Source organism: Micromonas pusilla (genome assembly GCF_000151265.4).
Source record: "Micromonas pusilla CCMP1545 genomic scaffold MICPUCscaffold_13, whole genome shotgun sequence".
Taxonomy (NCBI): Eukaryota; Viridiplantae; Chlorophyta; class Mamiellophyceae; order Mamiellales; family Mamiellaceae; genus Micromonas; species Micromonas pusilla.
The window spans coordinates 456,370-472,371 of NW_003315894.1; the positions used below are offsets into that span (position 1 = coordinate 456,370).

Here is a 16,002-nt window from a genome sequence, read left to right on the forward strand (position 1 = left end):
CCCAGGTGCAGCTGCGTTTGGATATATTCAAATGGCGACATCGTTTACTTTTGTCCGCGTCAGTTGTTGTTGTTGCATCGTCCCGTCACCTCGGACGCCGCGAAACCACACGCGCCCGCGCGGCCAGCTCGCGTGCGTCGCGCGCCTCTCGCCTCCGCGTCGATCGCGATGCCCCCGTCCACCCCCCCCAACCTGGACTCCCTCGGCGCGTGGCTCGCGCTCCTGACGCGGTCGTCCTACCTCCTCTTCGTCGCGGTCCTCCTCGCGTGGTTCGGACGTCTCGCGTGGTTCGACCGCGAGACCGACGGCGCGGTCTCGTTCAACTACCACCCGCTCTTCATGGGGCTCGCGTTCGTCGTCCTCATGCCCGAGGCTTTGCTCGCGTACGCGGACCTGGAAGAGCGCCGCGGGTTCGGTCACGCCGCCGCGAAGAAGATGCACGCGTGGGCGCATATCGCGGCGAGCGTCTGCATCCTCCTCGGGTTGATCTTCGTCTTCGCGAACCACTCCGCGAAGGGCATCCCTGCGCTTTACAGCGCGCACAGCTGGATCGGTTTAACCGCCGCGATGTGTACGTTTCTGCAAGCTATCGTCGGGTGCGTCGCGTACGCGCTGCCGACACTGTTCGGCGTGGGAGGGGAGTCGCGCGCGCGGCTGCTGCCGGCGCATCGATTCGCGGGCGCGGCGACGCTCGCGCTGGGCGCCGCCGCGTGCGTCGCGGGGTTCGTCGAGAAGCAGTCGTTCACGAAGTGCGCTCCGGACGCGTCGGATAAACGGTGCGCGGCGCTGAGTTTGGTGAACGTCCTCGTGTTGCTCGTCGCGTCCACGGCGACGTGCGCGTTGGGGACCGTGTACGCGCGGTGGGTGGGGGGGGGGGGGAGCGGCGGCGGGAGCGACGGCGCGAATCAAGGGTCGTATCAGACCCTCGGGGAGGACTTCTGATGACATCATTGAGATTTTTTCGCGCCGAGCGTGCCCTCCTAGCCTTATTACGTCGCTACTGTACCTACCCCTAGCTAGAGTCTATCCGTTCTATTCTTCGGCGGCGCGCGCGCGTCGTACTGCGCGATCAGATCGTCCACCTCGTCGCGCGTCAGCGCTCGCGCGTCGCCCGGGTCGTCGATGCCGCGCGTCGAGACGCCGCCGACGGCGGTCCTTCGCAGGTGCCGCATCTTCAGACCGGCGCGCTTCACGAGTCTCCGGACGAGATGAAACGCTCCATCCGTAACGGTTATCTCGATGTCCACGAACCCGTCCTTCCCATCCCGACGGCGTTCAATCTCGGGCGTGACGTCCAACTCTTCGCGTCGCCGCGCGCGCCACGTCTCTCGCGCGCGTCGCGTCTCGTACCGCGCGCCGTCGGCGGCGCCGCCGCCGCCGTCGTCGTCGTCGTCGCTGTCGTCGTCGTCCAGGCGCCACGTTCTCACGACGCGCGCGGTCGCGGGCGAGCTCCACCGTTTCTTCTTCCTCACGTCGTCGTCGACGATGCGCCCGTCGCCGCCGCCGTCGTCGTCGCCGCCGCGCCCGTCGTCGCCGCCGCCGTCGCCGTCGTCGCGCGGCCGCAGCGACAGCGGCTCCGTCAACGACGACAGCGCCCTCGTCAACGCGCTCTCCTGGCTCGGCGCGGCGACGGTGGCGACGTAGACTTTCTTCACGCCCTGCCCTCGCACCGCGCGGTGCAGCTCCCCGCCGCGCGCGAACAGCAGAACCCCGGACGTCTCCGCGTCGAGACGACCGATGGCGGTGAGCGGCTTATGCGACGTCTGGTTCGGAGCCTCGGACGACCCGACATCGTCAACGTCCGCGCCCGCTTCGCCTTCGTCGCGCGGGATGAGCTCGTACACGGATCGCCGCCCGGACGCGTCCGCGACGACGCCGTCGGGGAAGCGCTCGGACACGTACCCGCGAGGTTTATGCACCGCCAGCGCGACGACGACGTCGTCGTCGTCGCGCATGGGGAAGTGGGGAGTGGCGACGAGAAGTGAAGAATCTCGTTGAGAGAAGAAGTCCATCTGTTGGTGCTAACCTACAGCCCCCCACCGCGCCCCTCGCGCGGAGATCGCGCGCCTAATACCCCCCCCCCCGTTCCCCCCCACGCGTCGTCCCCGACCGCGCGCATCACGACGCGACCCCTCCCGCGGCGGCGGCGGCGGCCCCACCCCCCGCGCCTCGCTCCCACATCCCCGGTCGCCACTTCCCCTGCACGCTCGGCGTCTTCGTCATCTTCCGATCGCCGCGGATCGAGTTCTTCGCCGCGTTCTTCATCCCCTTCTCGCTGACGATGTACCGCAGCTGAAACAAGATCTCGGACTCGTCGAACCTCCTGAGCGACACGTCCTTCGTCTCGCCGCTTCGAAACTCCCCGCGCATGTGCGGGTGAAGCCCCCGGCGCGTCTCCGTGGTCACCTCCACGTGCGGGTATCGCGCGGCGAACGCGGCGAGCTTGCCGTCCTTCACGAACGCCCTGAGCGCCCGAGACGAGCCCTCGACGTCGCAGTACGACACGTTCAGTCGCAGGAGCTGCCACACGCCGCGGATGGACATCGTGCGCGCGTGCGTGCGTCTGCGCGCGCGCCGCGACGCTGTGACGCCGCGAACGATCGATTTCGCGATGACGAAAACATCGAGTCGTCGAGGGCGTCGATCGTTTTAGGGTTAGGCGCACACCGTCGACGCGCGAGCCCTCGCGCGCGCATCGCGATGGCGTTCGTCGCCGTCTGCCGCCGCGCCGGCAGAGCGCTGACGCACGGCGGCTCCCTGCGCGCGTGGGTCCGGGACCCCGCGCCGATCGCGTCGCGCGCGCTCCACGCCTCGTCGCGCGTCGCGTCGAGCGACGACGACGAATCATCGTCGTCCAAGGGCGACGACGACGGCGCGTCGACGTCGACGCCGAAGCCGAAGATCGACCTCGCGGACATCGAGCTCCTGACGTCGCAGTTCCGCCACGCGGACGCGGGCGGCGCCGTCGGCTCCGGCGTGGGCTCCGCCGCGGCGGACGCCGCGGAGGACGACGCCGCGGAAGGAGGAGGACCGAGCCGCGAAAAGGCGGAGCCGAAGGTGCGGATCGAGCGGATATTGAAACACCGCATGTTCTTCCCGGGGCAGAGGTACGAGACGGACGACCTCGCGCCTCGCGACGCGTCGGACGGGCCGATGTTCACCGAGGGCCTGCTCGCGAAGCGCGGCACTTTCGTGAAGCCGCCGAACCTGAAGGACGAGCGCTCGACGAAGATTCTCACGGAGTGCCTCGACTTTAGAGACGTCAAGGTGTTGTCCAATTTCGTGACGGACACCGGGAGGATCATCCCGCGGAGGAAGACTGGGGTCCGGCAGAAGGTGCAGAGGAAGATGAACCGCGCGATCAAGACCGCGAGGCAGATGGCGATCATGCCGTTCGACGAGCGCCTCGTCCCGATCAGAAGGCGGACGTGACGCGATCGAATCGGATCGGATGGGATCTTCCTTCGCGAGAAGAATAAAATGAATGAATGTTTTCGCTCCGCGCGACGAGGAGTAGCCTCGCTTCGCGGAAGCGTCAGTAGTAGCGTGTTAAAAGAACGCGTCGCGTTAGATTGTTTTCCTACATGATATCATATCGCGCCCGAAGCTTCCACCTCGTCCTCCTCCTCCTCGTCGTCGTCAGTCCTTGCTGTTGAAGAACCCCGAGAGCTTGTACCGGTTGTCCTCGCTCTCCGACTCGCTCTCGCTGCTGCTGCTGCTGTCCGAGCCGCTCTCGCGTCGAGACCTCTTGCTCTTCTTGGACTTTTTCTCTTTCTTGTCCTTCTTCTCCTTCTTCCCCTTCTTGGACTTCTTCGACTTCTTCTCCTTCTTCTCTTTCTTCTCCTTCTTCGCCTTCTTCGCCGGGCGGTTGTTCAGATCCATGAGTTCCTGCTCCGCGTCTCTGAGCTCGTCGCCTCGCCTCTTCTTCTCTTGCATCAACTCGTACTCCCGCTCCCTCGCCGCGAGCGCGTCGGACGCGCGCGCGTCGCGCCGCGCCGCTCCGTCCATCGTCTGATACACATGTTTCCCCATCGCGTCCTGGCCCATGTGCTTCTTGTCCCCGTGCAGCCTGGGGTCCGCCCACATCTTCTCCATGAGGTTCCCGTCGACGCCCTTCGCGTCGGAGGCGTACGGGTCCGAGCCGACGATGGAGGACCACCGGTCGCTGACTTTGAGCGCGTTGGACGTGATCACGCGGTTGCCCGCGGGCATCGGCACGCGGCCGGCGGTCGCTGGCATCGCGGCCGGGGTGCGCGCGCGCGGTGAGACGGCGGGGCGCGGCGAGGACTGAGAGAGATAGATCCAGTGGAATCGTGCGCCCCCAGAAATTTTTCTTCGGCGCGGTTGCGGTTCTCGAAGACGGTGCGGGTGTTACCCCGACGCGGTCATCACTTCGAGCGCGCGGGCGGCCGCGGCTTGACGCGCATCGAGTCCAGAGCGCTCGCGCGTTCCTAAAGAACACCTCGGGCGAGGGGAATCGCGAGGGCGCGTCTCGAACCCCGCGCGGGCGCGGCGGCATGCGCGCTCCGCGGCGCGAGCCGCGGGGTCGAACGACGAGATTTCGCCTCCCCGCCCCTTGGATCGCGCTCGCGCTCATCACGACGCTCGCGCGCGTCTCCGGCGCGGGCGCGGAGCGCTGGGTCGAGGACACCGCGACCGCCGCGCGCGTCGCGGGCGCGACGGACGCGAACCCGCGCGTCGTCGAAGCGAACCCGATCGAAGCGACGAGCGCGGCGGGGGATCATCGCGCGAGGCTTAGGGCGACGATTTCGGACGACGCGCTCGTCCTCGACGCCGCGCGCGAACGATCGAACGAACGCCCCGTCGCGTCGGCGTCGCCGCCGGCGACGACGCACTCGCCGCGCTTCGTCGAGTTCATGGCCAAGCACGCGAAGCACGCGACGTACTGCCCCGACGGCGACGGCGTCACGCCGTGCGAGGAGTCGCTGTTCCGCGAGCGCGTGTTTAAAGAGAACGCGCGAAAGATCGACGCGCACAACGCGCGTCGAGACCGCGAAGGCGGCGGCGGGATGAGGATGGGCGTCACGAAGTTCGCGGACTTATCCCCGGAGGAGTTCTCGAAGACGCACGGGTACGTCGCGGGGGGTGGGGTTGGCGCGACGCCGCCCTCGGACGACGACGCGATCGAGAAGGAGGAGGCGGCGGAGGCGGAGGAGGCGGAGGCGGAGGCGGAGGCGGAGCGGGAGGTGGACGTCGACGTCGCGTCGGAGGGTTCCCCCCGCGCGTCGGTCGGGTGGCGCCCCGCGGCGGTCGGGATCGAGACGCTCGGGTCGGCCCCTTCTCGGCGCCGCCTCCTGGCCTCGGCCTCCCCGTCGAAAACCAACGCGGCGGCGATGCCCGCGCATCTCGTCGAGGTGGCCAAACACCGTCTCGAGAGGGGCGCGCCGCACGCGGAGACGTTTATGAATTTCGTGCGAAAGTTTCACAAAGCCCCGGAGTACTGCGGCGGGGAGGTGGACTCGGACGCGTTCCCGTGCCTGACGTCGTACGAGCGCGAGCAGATCGTGTTGCACCACGAGCGCGAGATAAACGCGCACAACGCGGGCGCGTTGGGAACCGACTCCGGGATGCGAAAAACCGTCACGAAATTCGCGGACATGCTCCCGGAGGAATTCGCGGGACTGCACGCGAAGTATTCGTCGTCGCCAAACTCTGGCGGCGCGCGCGCGCCGTCCGAGAGCGCGGCGGGGTTCGAACCCGTGACCGTCCAGCCGCTGAGTTCCAAGCCCGCGGGAGTTCCAAGCCCGAGGGAGACGTCGAGCGCGAAGTTGGGCGCGACGGACCCGTACAACAGCGACGACTCCACGACGACGACGAAGAAGCAGTCGTGGTGGGAACGACTCAAGAGCAACCTGTACTACATGTTCACCGATCCGATCGGTTTCTTCACCGGGAAAGACCCGAACACGGACGGCACGTTCACGCTCGGCGCCGTGGTCTACCCGTCGCTGTCCGACGTCCCGGGTTTACCGACGTCTCAGGACTGGACCAAGAGCGTCGACACCGGGAGCGTCTACTCCCAAGGCGACTGCAGCGGGTGCTGGGCGTACACCGCGGTGGACGCGCTCGCGGCGTCCAAGTCGATCGCGACCGGGACGCGTCCGAACCTGAGCCCGCAGTTTTTACTCTCGTGCGACACCCTGGACAACGGGTGCGACACGGGCAACATGGCCACCGCGTACGCGTGGATTCAAACCTCGGGCACGGGGGTGATGACCGAGGATCAGTTCAGCGCGAACGGCGGGCGGTGCGAGTGGACTACAACGTCGGACGCGGCCGCGGGCGGCGCGAGCGCGTCGAGCGCGTTGGGATGGAGTTGGTCTTCGGCGGCGGCGGCGGCGACGCGGGCGTCCGCGGCGGCGGCGGCGGCGAAAAAACAAACCGGGGTCAACATCGACGGGTTCTGCGACGTCGTCCCGCTGTCGGGCAACCTCACCGTGCACGCGATATTGAAAGCGCTTCGAAAGCAGCCGGTCGCGATCGGGTTGAACGTCAAACCGCTGCAGCTCTACGGCGGCGGGATCGCGACGATTCGCGACTGCCCGCCCGCGTCGAGCGATAAGATCAAGGCGATCAACCACGCCGCGGTGCTCGTCGGTTGGGGCGTGGACTCGAAGAGCGGGCGGCCGTACTTCATCATGAAGAATTCGTACGGCGCCGACTGGGGCGAGAACGGGTACGCGCGTCTGGACATGGGGTTCGACGAGGCCACGGGGATGGGCGCGTGCGCGCTCGGGACGGAGTCGAATTACCCTCGGACGGACGACCGGGCGTGCGCGGACGGGAGCACGACGAAGTGGGCGGAAAAGAGGAACGGAGACGTGTACTTGATGCCGGACAACGTCGTCGTCCTGCCCAACGGCGGCGGGATCGTCACCCCGAGCAGGTTTGTGATCTTCGGGTACGACTGCGCCGGGCTCTTGAAGATTCTCGCCATCGCCGCGTTTTTCTTGTGCGCGTACTTTCTCTTCAGCGAGTGTCTCCACTGCCTGTGCGGTCGGGACGACGACGAGTACTACGACGCGGAGGAGGGGAAGATCACGGTGAGGCCGCGCCGGGGGAAGCCGGGGGCGCTGTTACAGTCCGACGACCGCACCGAGATTTACGGGAGCAGCTCCTCGGATCGATGAGTCGACGACGTCGGGCTCTTTTAGCGCTAAAATATCCTCGCGCGGAGGTCGGTCGCGTTAGACGCGGCCGCCGCGCGCGCTGCTATATCACTATCACTCACTACTGTAGGTATCGAACGCCGCCTCGCCTCACCACCGTCCGTGCAGGAACTTCCGCTGCAGCAGCTGCGTCCGCAGTCGATCCATCCCCACGAGCAGCGCCTCTTCGTCTCGACCGTTCACGCAGCACAGGAACCACCCCGGCTCGGCGGCGCCCCGCAGCGCCCCGGGCGCCAAGAGGAGGCCGTACGTCTCCAGTAGCGACTCCCACAGCTCCGCCTCGCCCGTCCAGTCGTCGGGCGGGTCCGTGAACGGCGAGAGTCGCATCCAGACGAACCCGCCGCCGCCCGCGCGAAGATCGCCGCCGTCGGAAGGGAACGACGCTACCGACACCGCCGCCTCCGCGACGACGCCGCCGACGCCGAACAAATCTCGGAGCTCGTCCAGCGTCGCGCGCCTCAGCTCGTCCGGGGTCAGGTCCGGGGCGTCGCCGCCGTCGTCGTCGTCGCGGTCGCGCCCGCCGGGAATCGCGCCGCACTCGGCGAGGTTCACGATCCCGTTCGCGTTTTCGTACGCCACGAACGGGTCCGAGGCGTGTCGCCGGAGCGCGACCTCGTATCGGTTCGACAGCGGGATGGACACCGACGGCGGGCACGGCGGGGACGAGGACGAGGACGCGTCGGACGCGTCTTCCGACGACGACGACGACGACGACGCGCGGGGGTGGCGGACGCCGCGGGGACGATGACGCGCGCGCGGCGACGCGGCGACGCCGTGGACGGCGCGCGTCGCTCGCGCGGACGTCATGTCTGACCCTTCCTCCTCGGAAACGGCGAACGGCACCCTTTCGTAAACCTACCCGTCAGTCTGAGGAGTGCCACTCTCACTCCGCTCCCTCGTCACAGCGCGACGCGCCGCCTCCCGCGTCGTCGCCGCGCGCGCGGATCCGCTTCGCGACCGCGCTCCCACCGCGCGATATGCCGCGCATCAAGGTGCTGTACTTCGCGCGCGCGAGGGAAGTCACCGGCGGACTCGCGGACGAGACGCACGACCTTCCCGACGACGAGTGCCACACGGACGCGCTGAGACTCGCGCTCGTGGCGAAGCACCCGGGGTTGGAGAGCGTCCTCAGGACCGCGGTGTTCGCGGTGAACCAGGAGTACTCGGACGGACGCGTGAGCTTGAGCGAGCGGGACGAGGTCGCGGTGATACCGCCGATAAGCGGCGGGTGACGACCCTGGTGGACGATCTCATCGTCGTCGATTCGGTTTGGTTTCATTTTCGACGGCGACCGACGGCGCGGCGGAGCCGTCGGAGCGCGCGGGACGAACGATTTCGTTTGTAATACCTTCAACGTTCAACACGACAACCAATCACGCGAGCGCACGTCGCGCGGCGCCGCTCCGACCGCGCCGACGACCGCACCGCCGCCTCTCGTCCGTCCGTCGCGTCGTCGTCACCTCTTCTTCCCGGCGACGGCGTTTACGGCGGCTTTCTTCCCTCCCCCCCCCGCCACCGCCGTGGACAAGATGTAATTCCACACGATGCTGCAGCAGGACATGTACAGCACTTGGAACCGCACCGGAACCACCGCGAAGTTTATCGACGCCGCGGGGACCCAGAACACCCACCCGCGCCGCAGCGTCGGGAAACAACGCTCGCGCATCTGACGCGGGTACTCGCTCAACTTCCCAGTAAACGCGGCGCTCCACGCGAAGAACGTCGTCACGACGACCGGCCCGAGCACGGCCTGGTTCAGGAACACCTTGATCGCGAAAGGGGTCAAGTTCGTCGCGATCGACGCCCCCGCGGTCATCGGGAACCACCTCGCGAGCGCGCCGTACCAGAAGTGCTGCGCCGGGCCGTAGAGCAGAAAGTTGAACGCCGCCTGACGCGTCGTGCGGCCGAAGTCGTGCCCCGCGGGGGCCTCCGCCGCCGCCGACGTCTTCTTCTTCTTCCCCGCGGCGGACGCGGCCGCCGCGGCCGCGGCCGCCGCGTCGTTCCTCTTCGTGAGCCCCTGCGCGATGACGTCGCCGACGACGCCGAGGCCGGCGCACGTGTACGCAGCCTTGAAGACGACGCCCCCGAGCGAGGAGGAGGAGGAGGACGACGACGACGTCGCGCTGCCGCTGAATCGCGCGCTGCCGCTGCGGCGGAACCGCGCGATGCCGCTGCGGCCGTCCCCGGGGACGCGCGGCGGCAGCCCGGCGGAGAGAGCGATGGGGCCTCGCATCGTCGGTAGCGGGTCCGCGGCGTGTCACTGTGAGCGAGCGATCCGTCCGAGCGATCCGTCCTGCCAGGTGACGCCTGGCGTTTGAACCCGGTTTGAACCGCGCGGTCGACCGTCGCGTGAAATCGCGTGGTTGCCGACCTCTCTTGATCGACGCGCGCGATGAAATCGGCGAAATTGAAAGCGCGGTTGTTACTCCCGCGACGCGATCGAGAATTGCGGCGGGCTTCAAGAGAAAAGCTCCGGTTCTCCCGGCGCGACGTCACACATCAGCGACCACCATGGCCGCCATCACCGCTACCCCCGTGGTCCTCTCCGCGCGCGCTCGCGTCGCGCCCAGCGGCTCCGCCGTGCGCGCCGCCGCGGTCGTCCGCCCCAAGCTCTCCAAGCGAAGCGTCACCGTCTTCGCGAAGAAGGGTGAGTGCGCGGATCTTTTTTTTCGCCCGCCCGCCGTCGCAAACAAGGAGGTTTTGAAATGCGTCCGCGAGATCGCCCTCGCGTCCCCGACGCGATCTCGATCGTCTGAACGCGCGTCGAGGGCGTCCCCGCGCGCGCGTTGGTCACCCCGAAGACGCGCGCGCGGCGTTTCGCGGCGTCGAGCGCGTTGTCCGCGCGTCTCGAACCCTCCCCTCGCTCGTTCGGCCACGACATCCATCTTTTCTCTCTCGCGCGCTGACTCGTCATTCGTTTCAAACCCCGAATCGCGTCGACGCAGGTCCCGAGCCCCCGAACGCGGGCGCTGTCGCCGCGGAGACGATGCGCAGCGCGCCGTTCGCAGACACCTCCGTCGAGGAGCTCGACCCGGAGGTGCGCTTCTCGCGTCGCCGTCGCCCCTCGCCCGCGCCGCGGAGATCTCGTCGCGACCGAAAGAAACTCTCAAAAAAACTCTCAAAAAAACTCTCATTCTCACGTTCTCGCGGTCCCCGCCCCCCGCGCGCGCTCTCAGATGTACGCGATCATGATGAAGGAGAAGACGCGCCAGAGGCTAGGCCTCGAGCTCATCGCGTCCGAAAACTTCACCTCGCGCGCGGTCATGGAAGTCAACGGCTCGTGCCTCACGAACAAGTACAGCGAGGGTCTCCCCGGGAAGCGGTACTACGGCGGCAACGAATTCATCGACGAGACCGAGAGGCTGTGCCAAGACCGCGCGCTCGCGGCGTTCCGCCTCCCGTCCGACGAGTGGGGCGTGAACGTGCAAGTCTTGTCCGGCTCTCCCGCGAACTTCGCGGTGTACACCGCGCTGCTCAACCCGCACGATCGCATCATGGGTCTGGACCTGCCCCACGGCGGCCACCTCACGCACGGCTTCTTCACCCCGAAGAAGAAGATCTCCGCGACGTCCATCTTCTTCGAGTCGATGCCGTACCGTCTCAACGAAGAGACCGGGATCATCGACTACGACCAGCTCGAGGCGAACGCGATGCTGTTCCGCCCGAAGCTCATCATCGCCGGCGCGTCGGCGTATCCGCGCAACTACGACTACAAACGCATGCGGGAGATCTGCGACAAGGTGGGCGCGTACCTGATGTCCGACATGGCGCACATCTCCGGTTTAGTCGCCGCGGAGCTCGTGGACGATCCGTTCCCGTACTCGGACATCGTCACGACGACGACGCACAAATCCCTCCGCGGCCCCCGCGGCGGGATGATCTTCTACAAGAAGGAGTTCGAACAGCAGATCAACAGCGCGGTTTTCCCCGGGCTTCAAGGCGGCCCGCACAACCACACGATCGGCGCGCTCGCGGTCGCGCTCAAGCAGGCGATGACCCCGGAGTTCATCGGGTACCAGAAGCAGGTCATCTCCAACTGCGCGACGCTCGCGAACAGGCTGACGGAGCTCGGCTACACGCTCGTCTCGGGCGGCACGGATAACCACCTCATCTTGTGCGACCTTCGACCGATGGGCGTCGACGGCGCGCGCGTGGAGTACATTCTCGACCAAGCGCACATCACGCTGAACAAGAACTCCGTCCCCAGGGACACGTCCGCGCTCGTCCCGGGCGGCATCCGCATCGGGACGCCGGCGATGACGACGCGCGGGATGTTGGAAGATGATTTCGTCAAAGTCGCGGACCTGATCGACGAGGGCGTGAAGATCGCGATCGACTGCAAGGCGCAGGCGGGCGGGCCGAAGCTCGCTGACTTTAAGCAGTACGTCCAGTCGACCGATCGCGCGGACATCGCGGCGCTCAGGGAGAAGGTTGAGTCGTTCGCGGGCGACTTCCACATGCCCGGCGGCCTCTTCTGAGCCTCGGACGAAAAAAAAAGATCGACGAGACGAACGAATTCGGCGACGGACGGACGGACGGACGTCGAGGATGGAGGACGGTGTTGTGTACGCGCCGCGTCCCCTCCGCGCGCGGGGACGGCGGCACGCGAGTGCGAACGATTTTTATAGTATAGATAGGAGCCGCGAGGAGGCCTTGCGTTGGATGAAACAAAAAAAAACATTTGTTTTCGCATGTTGTTTTCGCGGAGGCGCTTGAAGGACCGGGCCAACTCGACCCACCCACCTCGGAGAAAGCCGTTGACGAAGATTTTGAACGCGCCACACCCTCGCATCGCGCGCGCCGTGCCGCGCGTGAGGATCATGGCGAGGTCGCAGTCGGAGCTCGCGGCTCGTATCGCGCGCTTTCGCAACGCCGGCGCGGACGACGGGTGCGTCCGCGCGTCCACGCCGCCGTCCTCGCGCGTCCGCGCGCGGAAGAAATCGACCCATCATCCGTCCAGCGTCGTCGCGTCCCCGTCGCGCGCGAACGAACGAATGCTTTGACCGTTATCGCATCCCCGTCGCCGCGCTCACCGCCCCTCCCGACCCTCGTTCAACCCGCGCGCAGCCCCAACGACGATGGCGTCGCCGCAGCGGACGGCACCTCGGGCGCGTTCTGGTGGCAGAAGAAGCCGAAGGACGCGGGGAAACCCGCCGCGGAGACGCCCGCGGCGGACGCCGGCGCGGCCGATTCGCGCCCCAACTCCGAGATTCGACCCGCGCCCGCCGCGGAGTCCCCGAAGACGCGCTCCCCGAAGACGCGCTCGCCTCGCGCGTCCATCGGCGGTGGCGGCAGGACGTCCTCCCCGCTCGCGCGACGCCGCGAGGCGAACGACGCCGCGGAGAAGTACGCGAGCATGAGCATGGAGAAGGCGCTCGCCGAGCTCGAACGCATGGCGACGTCCAACCCGACGCTGAAGAGGGCGCTTCAACACGTGCACAGGGAACCAGACGGGACGATCACCGTCGGGTCGCTGCGCAAGGCGGAAGCGGCGCTGAGGGAGTCGTACGATACGAGCGCGCGCGGACGGCGGCCGCAGACGGCGGGAACGAAGAAGCACGAGAGAGAGACGCTGCCGCCGCCGCCGCCGCCGCCGTGGCAACGAGAGAGCATCGACTCGCTGCCGCCGTCGCTGACGTCGCCGACGAAGCCGACGCGGATGAACGTGAAGGAGAGCTCGACGTCCACGGACGACGCGCCGAAGAGCTCGGAGGAGGAGCCGGTGAGGACGTCCCTCGCGCAGGAGCTGAAGACGGTTCTCGGGGATCAGTCCCCGCTGCGGCTGTCGTTGGAGTTCCCGAAGCGTTCCCCGGGGGCGTCGCCGATGAAGCCGTCCGCGCGCGCGCCGCCGGCGAAGCAACCGAGGCAGCCGACCGCGAGGACGCGGTCGCCGGGGAAGCCCGCGATGATGGCCGCCGCGGAGGCGGCTTGGGCGGACGATCGCGGCGACGGTCGCGGAGCCGCCGACGGAGCCGCCGCCGCGCCGCCGTGGAGAGACCCGAAGACGATCGCGAAGTACGTCTCGGATAACATGCCCGCGACGCGACGGTCGTTCGCGGGACTCGCGGGCGCGAAAGCCGTCGCGGACGGCGACGCCGTGATATTGTGGCTTCGGAAGTTTATACCCGCGGAGAGCGCGCCGGTGGAGGAGATCGCCGCCGTGGGCGCGGGGATACTGACCCGCTCGCGGACGAGAGGCCTTCGCGACGTCTCCTTCCCGGAATTTCTCGCGCTGCTCGACCTCGAAGAAGAAGCCGTGGAGGAGGCGGCGATGATGGCTGCGGGCGGGCAGTTCCCGATCGCGCTCGAGGAGGTGGACGACCGCGGAGAATTCGCGTCGACGTCGCCGCAGCGCCAGGGCGAACGCGAACGCGCGCTCGCGAAAGCCGCGGCGGACCACTACCCGTACGACGTCGCGCGCGCGCCGCCGCCGCCGCCGCCGCTCGCGACGGCGTCGCTGCACGGCGACGCGTGGGGACCGGACTCGGACTCCCCGCACGTGCACTTCACGCGCGCGCACGAGACGAGCCCGCCGCACTCGCCGTCGCGCTTCGACGAACCCACGAAGGGTATCCTCCGGAACTCGCGCGACGGCGCGTTCGGCGTCTCCGGCGAAGGGCACAGCCGCAGGGCGGTCGCCGCCGCCGTCGCGGAGCGCGCCGCGAAGGAGATCCACGCGGCGAGGATGCCGAAGGCGGTGAATACGCCGCCGCCGGTCGCCGTGCCGCCGCCGCCGAAACCTCTCCCCACGGGTGCGGGTGGGAAGAGCGAAGAGGACCGGGAGATCGCCGCCGCCGCGAAAGCCGCCGCGGAGAAGGTGCGTTCTATACACTGGTTCCCATACGACCCCGTTCGCGTGGTGAACGCCGTTTCTTAAGGACTTCGCCCGGCGATTCTCTCCGTCCACCCCACGGTTTCAATCCCCGACCTCGATGCCTTTCAACTCCAACTGACACCTTTCAACTCAACCCCGACAATGCTTTTAAGGCGATCGCGAACGTCCTCGAGAAAGCCGGGGCGCCCGGTCTGGACGACATCGCGGCCGTGCGAGCGGCGAGCGAACGCGCGGACGCGATCGCGGCGGCGGAGAACGCGCTCGCGGGCCACGCCGCGGCGCTGCAGCACGTCCACGACGTCCGACGGAGCGTCGACGGGATGTTCCCTCGGCCGCCGTCGCCGCCGTCGCCGCCGGGGAGGTCGAGCGAAGACGACAGAGGGACGGCGTTGTCGACGTACGCGCCGTTCGAGAATAAGAGCGCGTCGAAGCTCGAGAAGTGGACCGTGGAAGTCGCGCGGACGCGGCGGGAGTTGGAGCAGAAGCTTCTCGTGAAGGACAGCGAAAAAGCCGCGAAGCGCGCGCTCGCGGCGGAGTGGGACGCGTTCATGACCACCGGCGAGCCCCCGAAGGATGCGTTTCTCGTAAACCTCGCGAAGGACTACGTCGTCCGCGCGAAGGAGATCGAGCGCCTGAGGAAGGACGTCGTCGACGTCTCGTCGAAGCTCGACGCGGCGTCGAAGAGCGACGACGCGAAGCGCAAGATGCTCCAGGAGCTGCACGACAAGGCGGTGCAAGTCGCGAAAGCCAACGCGGAGGCGAAGGAGGCTGAACGCGTCGCGGAGGCCATCGCCGCGTCGCTGCCGCCGATGGCGAAGGTGCACAAGAGAGGGAGCACGAGGAGCGGCGCGCCGTATCACTATCACCCGCAGCAGCCGTGGAGTGGGTACCCGGGGTACGACGCGCCGCCGGCGTCGTCGTCGTCGGCCGTCGCGGGGGAGCGCGCGCCGGTGAAGCTGTCCGAGCTCGGCGCCATCATCGGCAAGGATCTGGACGAGTCCGTCAGGAGAGTGCGGTGGGCGGTGGAGCACGGCGGCGAGCCCGCGGCGGAGCCGAGCGCGCGACCGACGCCGCCGCACCCAAACCCGCACCCTAACCCGCCTCACCCGAACGACCGGTGGGTCCCGCCCCCAAGCCAGCCGCCCCTGATGTTCCCGTCGCACGACGGCTACGCGCTCGAGGCGCAGCGCGTCGCGCCGGCGGTGGCGAGGAGCGTCCAATTGCCGCGCGCGGTGGAGGTGCCGCCGTTTACGTTCCGCGCCACGAGCGGCGGAGGGTTCGGGGGCTCGCAGCCGATGCCGCCTCCGAGCGCGCCGAATCCGAGCGACGCGATGATGACGGAGCGACAGCGCAGGCAGCTCGCCGAGCAGATGGAGACGATGGAGCGGCTGCGGACGCAGCAGGAGCACTACCTCCGGATGCAACGCGCGCTGCAGGAGCGGGAGGACGAGGCGATGGCGCGACGGAGCGAGGAGGAAGCGAGGGCGGCGGCGGCGAGGTTGTTGGCGGTGCCGACGCACTGGCAGTCCCCCACCGCGAAGGCGGCGCCGCCGGCCGCGGCGGCGCCAGCGCCCGCGGCGGTGCCTCCGCCGCCGAGGGTCGTGCCCCTCGCCCCCCGCGCGCCGCCGACGCCGCCGCCGATCGCGCGCGCGCCGTGGGGCGCGCTCCCGCCGATGCCGCCCCCGCCGCCGCCGCCGCCGACGTGGCACGCGGTGGAGCCGTCCTCGAGGCTCGCCCCGGCGCAGGCGACCAGGGGCGGGTTCTACGGTGCGCCGGAGGTTGACCAGACGTTGCCAAACCTCGAGTTCGGACGGCCGGGCGCGCCGACGGGGGTCACGCTCACGGGTCTCACGCCGAGGGAGTACGTCAGCGACGCGGTGGAGAAGGCGTACGCGGACACCTTGGCGCAGCAGCGCGCGGTGTTCGGGGGGGGCGAGGAGGAGAAGGACGATCGGTATTAGCCCCCGCGCGAGAAGA

At 68.3% G+C, this 16,002-nt stretch overlaps 11 protein-coding genes across 11 annotated transcripts; 6 read left to right on the forward strand and 5 right to left on the reverse strand.

Annotated features, from left to right (window-relative positions):
* Positions 1-168: 168 nt before the first annotated feature.
* Positions 169-942, forward strand: MICPUCDRAFT_52667 (uncharacterized protein; the record flags this gene model as incomplete). The annotated part of the gene is made up of 1 exon (XM_003062799.1): positions 169-942. The coding sequence occupies one exon, from the start codon at positions 169-171 to the stop codon at positions 940-942; it is 774 nt and encodes a 257-aa protein (XP_003062845.1).
* A 74-nt stretch (positions 943-1,016) lies between these two features.
* On the reverse strand, positions 1,017-2,012 carry MICPUCDRAFT_52668 (uncharacterized protein; the record flags this gene model as incomplete). Its single annotated transcript, XM_003063003.1, has 1 exon — positions 1,017-2,012. The coding sequence occupies one exon, from the start codon at positions 2,010-2,012 to the stop codon at positions 1,017-1,019; it is 996 nt and encodes a 331-aa protein (XP_003063049.1).
* A 106-nt stretch (positions 2,013-2,118) lies between these two features.
* On the reverse strand, positions 2,119-2,544 carry MICPUCDRAFT_52669 (uncharacterized protein; the record flags this gene model as incomplete). Its single annotated transcript, XM_003063004.1, has 1 exon — positions 2,119-2,544. One exon carries the CDS (start codon positions 2,542-2,544, stop codon positions 2,119-2,121), a length of 426 nt encoding a protein of 141 aa, XP_003063050.1.
* A 609-nt stretch (positions 2,545-3,153) lies between these two features.
* MICPUCDRAFT_21905 (uncharacterized protein) lies at positions 3,154-3,432 on the forward strand (the record flags this gene model as incomplete). Its single annotated transcript, XM_003062800.1, has 1 exon — positions 3,154-3,432. The coding sequence occupies one exon, from the start codon at positions 3,154-3,156 to the stop codon at positions 3,430-3,432; it is 279 nt and encodes a 92-aa protein (XP_003062846.1).
* A 97-nt stretch (positions 3,433-3,529) lies between these two features.
* Positions 3,530-4,597, reverse strand: MICPUCDRAFT_66845 (uncharacterized protein; the record flags this gene model as incomplete). The annotated part of the gene is made up of 1 exon (XM_003063005.1): positions 3,530-4,597. The coding sequence occupies one exon, from the start codon at positions 4,595-4,597 to the stop codon at positions 3,581-3,583; it is 1,017 nt and encodes a 338-aa protein (XP_003063051.1). The 3' UTR covers positions 3,530-3,580.
* Positions 4,598-5,118: 521 nt separating this feature from the next.
* On the forward strand, positions 5,119-7,151 carry MICPUCDRAFT_36125 (uncharacterized protein; the record flags this gene model as incomplete). The annotated part of the gene is made up of 2 exons (XM_003062801.1): positions 5,119-6,336; positions 6,478-7,151. The coding sequence occupies exons 1-2, from the start codon at positions 5,355-5,357 to the stop codon at positions 7,149-7,151; spliced, it is 1,656 nt and encodes a 551-aa protein (XP_003062847.1). The 5' UTR covers positions 5,119-5,354.
* A 129-nt stretch (positions 7,152-7,280) lies between these two features.
* Positions 7,281-7,997, reverse strand: MICPUCDRAFT_52673 (uncharacterized protein; the record flags this gene model as incomplete). The annotated part of the gene is made up of 1 exon (XM_003063006.1): positions 7,281-7,997. The coding sequence occupies one exon, from the start codon at positions 7,995-7,997 to the stop codon at positions 7,281-7,283; it is 717 nt and encodes a 238-aa protein (XP_003063052.1).
* Positions 7,998-8,167: 170 nt separating this feature from the next.
* On the forward strand, positions 8,168-8,422 carry CNX7 (molybdopterin synthase, small subunit CNX7; the record flags this gene model as incomplete). The annotated part of the gene is made up of 1 exon (XM_003062802.1): positions 8,168-8,422. One exon carries the CDS (start codon positions 8,168-8,170, stop codon positions 8,420-8,422), a length of 255 nt encoding a protein of 84 aa, XP_003062848.1.
* A 224-nt stretch (positions 8,423-8,646) lies between these two features.
* On the reverse strand, positions 8,647-9,111 carry MICPUCDRAFT_7861 (uncharacterized protein; the record flags this gene model as incomplete). Its single annotated transcript, XM_003063007.2, has 1 exon — positions 8,647-9,111. A coding segment is annotated over one exon (465 nt), but the record flags the coding sequence as incomplete, so codon positions are not given.
* A 588-nt stretch (positions 9,112-9,699) lies between these two features.
* Positions 9,700-11,879, forward strand: MICPUCDRAFT_49729 (uncharacterized protein). Its single transcript, XM_003062803.1, has 3 exons — positions 9,700-9,837; positions 10,136-10,227; positions 10,367-11,879. The coding sequence occupies exons 1-3, from the start codon at positions 9,702-9,704 to the stop codon at positions 11,666-11,668; spliced, it is 1,530 nt and encodes a 509-aa protein (XP_003062849.1). The 5' UTR covers positions 9,700-9,701; the 3' UTR covers positions 11,669-11,879.
* A 131-nt stretch (positions 11,880-12,010) lies between these two features.
* MICPUCDRAFT_52677 (uncharacterized protein) lies at positions 12,011-15,986 on the forward strand (the record flags this gene model as incomplete). The annotated part of the gene is made up of 3 exons (XM_003062804.1): positions 12,011-12,078; positions 12,258-14,007; positions 14,178-15,986. 3 exons carry the CDS (start codon positions 12,011-12,013, stop codon positions 15,984-15,986), a joined length of 3,627 nt encoding a protein of 1,208 aa, XP_003062850.1.
* Between the last annotated feature and the right edge of the window lie 16 nt (positions 15,987-16,002).